The sequence below is a fragment of the Apostichopus japonicus genome, chromosome 1, assembly GCF_037975245.1.
Source record: "Apostichopus japonicus isolate 1M-3 chromosome 1, ASM3797524v1, whole genome shotgun sequence".
Classification (NCBI taxonomy): Eukaryota; Metazoa; Echinodermata; class Holothuroidea; order Aspidochirotida; family Stichopodidae; genus Apostichopus; species Apostichopus japonicus.
In genome coordinates this window covers 439,514-448,633 of record NC_092561.1, presented here as the reverse complement: position 1 = coordinate 448,633, position 9,120 = coordinate 439,514, and the positions used below count along the sequence as shown (strand labels likewise).

Here is a 9,120-nt window from a genome sequence, read left to right as displayed (position 1 = left end):
GTTCCAACATCAAATTTCTACAATTTTGTCAATACGCATCTATGACGTCACATAGAGGCCTAATTATGCTTGCTTCATGTTCCTTCTTGGGTAATAAAACAATGCCAAATTTCAACCAGCAGCACAACGGCATGTAAAGGAATTACAAGTAAGTATCACAAAGATTAAGACCCCCAATCAAAAAATGGTTTACCTCTGAACTGGTAATTTAATCTTACAGGGAAAGTTATAGTAAATTATTCGTGATTCAATGTTTATCATTGACAGTCACAATTGATATTGACAAGAAAAAGTGCCAACATTGCATTCTGTTTACAGGCTAATGCATACCTCGAGTTGTCAATCTGTGACTCCTTGACTTGAGGAAATTGACCACGTTATAAGATGTCATTATCTACGCGGTATATATATCTACCAACGCTGTATATGTGCGACAATGGTGAAAACTTTGATATAGTTCTTAAAGTTAACGAAGTAAGGATGTAGCATATTAGCCAATTTCCTGAACAACGTTATGTGCTATAGTTATTTCGCACTATGCAAGCTCTACTAATAAACATGTGTATTAATTCCTGTCTGGAAACATGACATGAAGATAAACTGGACTGCATTATTACATTTATGCTTTCTACTGAATTATTCTGCTGAATCATTTCATTTCTACGGCCAATCTTTTGCTATTCATAATTTATAGGCCAACATAAAGCAACGACAGCCAACCTGTTTCTTTTTACTTTGGAATCGCTAGATTAAATCTTAGACTATTGCCTTGAAGATTTTGCTTTTGTCCTTTCCAAGATTGATAAAATATCAATGATGAGAGAAAACAGAACAAATCTTATTCAAAGTGGATGTAGCCTACTGAAGAGGGAAAAACTTGGAAAGTTTCCGGAGAGTTGTCAGTATTCTGAATATTTTCTGTTCAGTTTCCAGTCCCGTTAGCTATAATTGCAGTCCATTGTATGGCCCTATTCTGCGAAATCATTTTAATATTGTGAGACGGTAATAACAGTGTTGTGGTAAACAGCGGACTCTGAATATGTTACGTTACATCAAACGTTTTCGAGTGCTTTCTCTATCAGTGCTTGTCATTTTAGTAGGAAGCTATACTTACGTTTCAAAATGGTGTTTATTGAATGTTTCGAACATGGGAAAAGGAGAATCCAATGAAGCAAGAGAGGTAATTAGGCATTATTCTTTATGTTAACATTATACACTGTATTCATCCTGAGGTCATGAGCTCGAAAGTGTGGCGGGCCATCTGTATTAACTTATATACGACCTAAGCCTATACCAATTGATTCTCTACTTCTGTCAAGGGCGGCGGAAGCACTTTGAATCTGGGGGGCACCAACGTCGAAGGGCACTTTGCAGAAATTCGATTGGACTGATGCAGCCTGATATTTAGTACCCTTTATAACTCTTATTGTATTATCTTATTTGCGTATACACATCACTCCATCAACGCCCCCCCCCCCTCAAGGAAACAATGCATACTAGCACTGCAGTATCTAATGTGCAAATTGGGAAACAAGGAAAAAGACAAAATGAGGTGAAATCATTATAAAGTCCAAGTCCCTGCACACGCGATCGATACATGCATGAAAGCAAATGAAATATGTCAAAATACTGAAAGAAAAGTAATTTTCTATGTGTTTTTCAATGGTTAAACTGATATTATTATGATCATTATTATTGTAACGACTTTGCCAATAATTATAACCAATTTAGAAGGGTTATAACACGGCAAATGATTGTATGTTATTGGCATGCGATGTAATAACCAACGCATGCCTATATGACATGCACATTAACATGTTGAACGCGCGCGAAGCGCTTGAAAAATTTTGGTAATATTTTTCGGGCAAGTCGTTACAGCCCCCCAAATCAAATTGGGCTCCTACGCCTGTGGTAGTAAACATTTTAAACTTCCCGAAATATTTCATTCGACGTGGGTTTCGCTTTGTAAACTCTTTTTTATTTAGAAATTTTTATGTAGAAAAAGGGCACATTTTTAATCTGAGGAAAAGTGGGGGGGCACGTGCCCCCTGTGCCCCCCCGGTTCCGCCGCCCTTGACTTCTGTATTTCAGTTTGAAGATTTTCATTTTTGTTCTCAAGTAGTCCTGTGTGTTTCTAGAGGGTTACAAGTGGTCACTTATCTTGTAACTTCATAAAACATTTTACAGATTTCCTGAAATCATTTTGATTACATGCAAGATCCTCTAGACGCTAATTAATTCACACTTCGTTTTCGGAAAGTTAAGCATTGAACACAACATTTGAGGCATAAATAAAGATCAATACAACAGAAAAAAATAACTTTCACGACCGGTTTCGTACTCTTGAGACTCATCAGGCTAAGGTAGAAACCGAACGCAGGACATTCATGTCATATGCCTACTCAGAACTAGTCATCGAAGCTTGTCGGGGATTATCGACGAGGATTATCGAGATTTACCGAGAATTATCGGTGTACCGTCCCTTTGCCGGCTTGGATAATTCCACTTTTTGGGGTCTTATATATTCTAGGAGTACAACATAAAGCTACCAGTAAAGTCTAAGGATCGCTCAACACGTGAAACTGAGTAACAAACAACTACTAGTTTTCCACTAGTGTCAGCTTATTCTTCAATAAACCACACGTATATATATATATATATATATATATATATATATATAGATAGATAGATACATAGATACATACATACATACATACATACATACATACATACATACATACATACATACATACATACATACATACATACACACACACACACACACACACACACACATACATACATACATACATACATACATACATACATACATACATACATACATACATACATACATACATACATACATACATACATACATACATACATACATACATACATACATACATACATACATACATACATACATACATACATACATACATACATACATACATACATACATACATACATACATACATACATACATACATACATACATACATACATACATACATACATACATACATACATACATACATACATACATACATACATACATACATACATACATACATACATACATACATACATACATACATACATACATACATACATACATACATACATACATACATACATACATACATACATACATACATACATACATACATACATACATACATACATACATACATACATACATACATACATACATACATACATACATACATACATAAAACCACTTGCTTTGGACTGCAATATTTTGTCAACGTTGGGATATATTGACATAAGCCTACATCGGTTTTAATGGATATAACGTATTAAAATAAATGGTTCCTTTATTGAAAATAATGAACATTAATGTCAATTTCAAATGGTATCACTTAACGTGAAAACGCTAAGATTGAAAATGTGAACGTACCAGTATAAACTGATGTATATAGTAGTAGAAATTAATCGACATAAATCATAAAAATATTTGATATAAGGCATTTCAATTACGATAATGATTTACAGACGTTCGCACTTCCATGCAGACTTCTTTGGTGTATTAACAACATACATTAGTGAATGTCTATTATTTTGAACTTGGCTAGGTAATTATTACCCGACAACGCAGAATACATCGTGCGTAAGTATTTGTGTAGCCTATAAGTTGAAAATGTTTTGAAACCTTTTATCCTCACAGTTTATAGAAGATTTTCTACCGCAGATGAAACTGACTAATCACGAGCCAGTATTCTGTTTACCATGGAAACGAAGTGAGTTGGCACACCCACAGAAGAGTATTTATCCTCAACGCACAGTTCAATGGATAGGTTTAAGGGAAACGACTTGTCCAATATATTCTACACTTCATGTAGTAAACTGGAAAAGCGAATACAGCATCTGTGATAGACTACAAGCTAAAATCGTACTTAGAAATTGGAAGAACCAAACGAAGAGTTATGGTGGAGATTACGTAAGGGCTGTCATCACTTCAAGGAATCCATACGCAAGTGCCAACGCGGATTATTTGTTTGATTATGGGAATGGTACGTACATGGCGTACTTCACTCTTCGATGGCCCGCCAAAGATGCAGAAATAATAGTCACTCTTGTCCATCCGAGGGAAGCAGTTGACATTTTACGAAGACTGTTAAGGGTTGTTCCAAATAGATTTGCCTACACTGGAAGATTCAACGAGGAGGGCAACGTAACAAGAGGAGAAAACCGACTTTGCCATGTCTACGAACCACTGGTATACACACTTATATTTACTTTAAGTTATAACATTAATTCTAATGCAAAGTATATATTCAAATATTTTATATTTGTGATTATTACACTTAAGTGGTTTCTTTTAGTTTATTGATGGCTAAAACCTTAGTCGTAGTAATCTTTCAAAAGAGAATTTTCTTCTTTTACTCTGCTGATACATATGCCAATATTATATGTCTATGGTAAAAACTGCTAACACAAGATATGGGAAACAAAACAAGAGAAATATTCCTCATCCATAAATGTGTATATTGCAGTTGCTGTAGTAGTATTTTATTCCCCAGCAAACGTACGAATTAGTTAGGTATGTTATATATAATGGAATGTAAACACCTCCGTGATGGACGTCTTCAAATATTCCGTCTTGCATCGTAAATTAATTGTAATTAACTGTAGTAGTTTATCCCCAGCAAACGTACGAATGAGATAGATATGTTATATATAATGGAATGTAAACACCTCCGTGATGGACGTCTTCAAATATTCCGTCTTGCATCGTAAATTAATTGTAATTAACTGTAGTATTTTATTCCCCAGCAAACGTACGAATTAGTTAGATATGTTATATATAATGGAATGTAAACACCTCCGTGATGGACGTCTTCAAATATTCCGTCTTGCATCGTAAATTAATTGTAATTAACTGTAGTATTTTATTCCCCAGCAAACGTACGAATTAGTTAGGTATGTTATATATAATGGAATGTAAACACCTCCGTGATGGACGTCTTCAAATATTCCGTCTTGCATCGTAAATTAATTGTTTGATAAGAAAATCTGTATAACAAAACCTTTTCCATAAACTTTTAGAGATAAAGTGGACAATATTTTCAACCATTAACAAACAAAACAGCTCTCCATATACAGCTCTCTGAATACTATAAACTTATCCATTCGATAATATCCTCTGCTTCAGGGTCCAGCCTGTAATTTAAGCGACACGAAAGTGCACGCCCCTTGGTTCTGTGAACAACCAATCCGATTCAACCTGACATGCGCAGATTTCACTTGGCATCGCGCCAACAATGTACTAGCCAACGAGAAAGCAGGAAATTTAGTGACTGAGAATGAAGGATGGCTCTTCTATCTGTAAGTATGCATTATTTCATATTATTCCATACTTTGTTTTGTTTTTTTCGTTTGAATTTGATAATTAAGTAAGCAATAAGGAAAGTGGTTCAATATGATCTTGTCTTTCATTCCTAATTTGCATGTCGCCCTCCTGTATTGGAAAACTTGTCAAAAGAGAAGTTATATAGAGTCACATTATTGGGTTTCTAGTTGTTGATTTTTAAATGGCAGCAAAAGCTACTATCACGGGAACTGCAGACCTAATAATATCAGCAGTGCAGGATGTCCTGATCACACGGCCACAGTAGACATATGCCGTTCCGTTGCAATGCTATGAGACCATGTCTTTATTTACAGCTGCACGTGACGTCATAATCACATGACCACAATTCTGTTGCAAGCCAAACTGGAATTAGACATCAATAACGGTAGTTCGGTGAAATTGCGTTTGGTGTTCTCGCCATTGTGGTCTTTTGTCTTTTGCCAAGTTCGGTTTTACGAATTGGCTAAACAAGCATTCTATAAATGATTTACCAAAAAGAAACTTTATGGGGGGTCAGGGGTGATCTAACTCTAGTGACTGAAATCAAGTCTATTTCAATATTGTAGAATATTGTAAGCACCTATTTTGTAAATGACTCCCAACTACCAAAACGTAATATTAATCCTTTGCGTATATTAAATAAATGTGATGAACGTTGAAACTAATGGAAGTAGGTCACTACTGTATTAGTTTTGAATTTCATTATAATAATATTTACAAAATTTGAGACAAGATTGCTGAAATCTTCCATTTTGTTTTACTTACTTGATACCTACAATATTTACATATTTACAGGCAAAAGGAGATGATAACGAGTTCCAACCGCATAGTTAACGTCACCAGTGACGTCACGATAGGACCATTATTGCGATACCAGTCGGCGTTGCCATATTGCAAAGCAGGAACCGTGCCACATCACTTCAGGACTGCTGGATATTTTTACAACGAAACCTGGTTTCCACATAATTGCCAAATTCACGCATTTACTGTTACCGAGGCGTTGACTTGCTTGAAAAATAAGTCAGTTTATTTTTACGGAGACTCTACTGTTCGTCAATTGTATGAATTTTTCGTAAATCGATGTTGGAAAACGTTTCAGGAGAAACATATCCGTACTTCAAAGTTTTGGAAAGTGGGTCCATTGTTAGCAAAAGACGATGTTAACAATATAACTCTACGCTATCAACATCACGGTTTACCAATAAGAAACAACTGGACGTGGGTTAAAGATATACGTTATATATCTAATGAGTTAGATACCTTGAAAGGAGGATATGACGTCATAATAGTAATTTCATTGTGGGCGCACTTCACCGCTACATCATATGGTTTATTTGAACATAGAATACGTGATATCAAAGCTGCAATAAATAGATTATTACAAAGGTCCCCAAAGACTACCGTAATCATAAAGGGCGCTAACACACGTGATCATTCCGGTTTATCTTACGCCCTCTATGCCAGTGATTGGTACGCCTACCATCTTGAGCAGATATTAAGAACGGAATTTGAAAATGACGACAAAATTGGATATTTAGATGTTTGGGATATGACTCTAGCTCATCATCATAAAGACGCCATTCATCCCCCGGGTGAAGTGGTTGCAAATATTGTGAACAGAATGCTGACATATATTTGCAAAAACTCACCCTAATATATGCTGGAACAGGCTACAACTCTTCCTTGTACTTCGTTAGACCACTTTATGTCAGTCTGAACCTTCAACTGTCTTACTTCCAAATGTTGCTATACCATTCGTCACTATATGGTCAAACATTAGACTGCTTATACGATTATGTGTGTAGCAAAATTGCTCAACATGCAGGGTGAAAAAATACACCGATTCTTGTGGGATGAGAAGTATATTAAAAGATATTTAGAAATGTTTTTATGAGGAAACTCAGCATATGGTCGATATATGTTTGGTGAACAACTCTCTCCAATACCTGGAGTACATTGCTTCATTAATGAGATATCGGAATTTGTGTCAGGTATGCTGCCATTTTGTTATTGTGTGATGTCATAGTGCCACTGGAAGGTAAAAGCTGATCATAATACAGATTTTTTAATCATATTCCCATCTTGCCAGTAATAACGTTCATGTTAAGAACTGTAATATCTTAAGATCCACCATTTACAAAATTTATCTCTATTTCTGAAATAATTATTATCATATATAAATAAAGAAAACATTAAAAACTACAGGGATATGTGGCGACGTACTGATATGGAATAATAATTGTGGTAGATGTATTGTTTATCACTGTTAACTCTATATTGAATAGACCAGTAATGATGGCTGCGGTTTCTTCTCCTTTAATATATGTAATTGACTTAACAAATAAAGAATAACGTAGCAGACGAGAACTTTGTAGAATCTTGATCTAATTGGACATGATAGACTGCTATGAGAAGTAAAAACAAGTGTTATATACGGTCGCCAAATTTTGTCTCGAGTTTCTCTCCTTCCTCGCTATAAGACAGCGATAACGTCAGTCAGCTCAAGTACAGTACGAGTCATAAATTATGGATTTATTCTGTCAGAGAGTTGTGAGATATGAAATCAACCTCACATAGCTCACTGCCCTTCGAGGTTTCTGATGCACCCTCTCCCCACTCTCCCAGATGGGACCATTTGCCCTTTTGTTTACAATCTAATGCACAGCAAGTGAGTCTTCAGAGGGAACTGCAAATACCATAATAAAGGCCTATATTACGGGGTCCAAATCTCCTCTCGCTGGCCTTGTATGAAGTAGGTATATCTACTCCTTTATTCAGAAGTAAAATACAACAAAAAAGGAAGGAAGCTTAGATAAGTTGTACGTAGTTTTAATGAATTTACTTTGATAGGTTCGTATACAAGTAGAAATGATACACAGCGTAGTTGGATATAAATTACAACAAGAGAGAGCAAAAACGCGGAATGCACACAAAAAAAAATCAACCAATTTAATGATGTATTAAAAGATATGTCCATGTTCTAAAATGGATATATCCATAATGTAGGTTTGTAGCAGAAAGCTATGTTATAAGTATACTATATTATACTTTTCCTATGGACATAGCTTTAACAATTTAATGCAATAACTAAGAACATCTTCATATTTGCTGTCCCTTTTGGCGTTCCAAGTTAACTGTATTCATAGAAGTTGCATGATCCAGTCGTTTTGTGTTGTAATAGATTTTATGATATTCTGATTATTTTCAGTAGAACAAATTACAAAATATTGGAATTTATATCACGTGTTAGCATGTAGCTCACGAGTTAGTTTGATTTTTATTAAAATATATATTATTACACATAGGCGACAAAAATAAGACATGCAACGTGAAAGAGCTTTATTTTGGAATGCTATCCTTTTTTAGACTGAAATAGCACATCAGACACAAATTTCTATATGCGAAGATTTAGAAGTATTTCACATCCTGTTTTTATACGTTCTCCTTTAAATTTGTTTCTTTTAATGATGTAACCATGTAGTTAATTTATTTCTGAATTATTCAAAGTAAATTCTTCTTAATAATAATGCCAACAAGATACAAGCTTATTTCGTTTTTACCTCTTCTTTTTTTAATAATATGATCAACAGCAAATTGGCCCTGAAAAAAAGACAGGTTCATGTACTAGTGTGTGAACCTCAAAATGGGCAACAGACAACATGATGCAAAGATTATACTTCTTACATAGTAATTACTGGTTTTAATGAAATAATTAATTACTTACAAACATAATTAATTAGGTT

At 34.9% G+C, this 9,120-nt stretch overlaps 1 protein-coding gene across 1 annotated transcript; it reads left to right on the top strand.

The window, feature by feature from the left end:
* Positions 1–412: 412 nt before the first annotated feature.
* LOC139969154 (NXPE family member 3-like) lies at positions 413–8,044 on the top strand. The gene is made up of 4 exons (XM_071974033.1): positions 413–1,180; positions 3,692–4,243; positions 5,180–5,352; positions 6,173–8,044. The coding sequence occupies exons 1-4, from the start codon at positions 1,040–1,042 to the stop codon at positions 7,029–7,031; spliced, it is 1,725 nt and encodes a 574-aa protein (XP_071830134.1). The 5' UTR covers positions 413–1,039; the 3' UTR covers positions 7,032–8,044.
* The last annotated feature ends 1,076 nt before the right edge of the window (positions 8,045–9,120 follow it).

Excerpts from the sequence above, each read along its gene's own strand:
- LOC139969154 (XM_071974033.1), top strand. The coding sequence starts at position 1,040 with ATGTTACGTTACATCAAACGTTTTCGAGTGCTTTCTCTATCAGTGCTT. Across the intron at positions 1,181-3,691 it reads AATCCAATGAAGCAAGAGAG|TTTATAGAAGATTTTCTACC; the intron begins GTAATTAGGCAT and ends TTATCCTCACAG. Across the intron at positions 5,353-6,172 it reads GAAGGATGGCTCTTCTATCT|GCAAAAGGAGATGATAACGA; the intron begins GTAAGTATGCAT and ends ACATATTTACAG.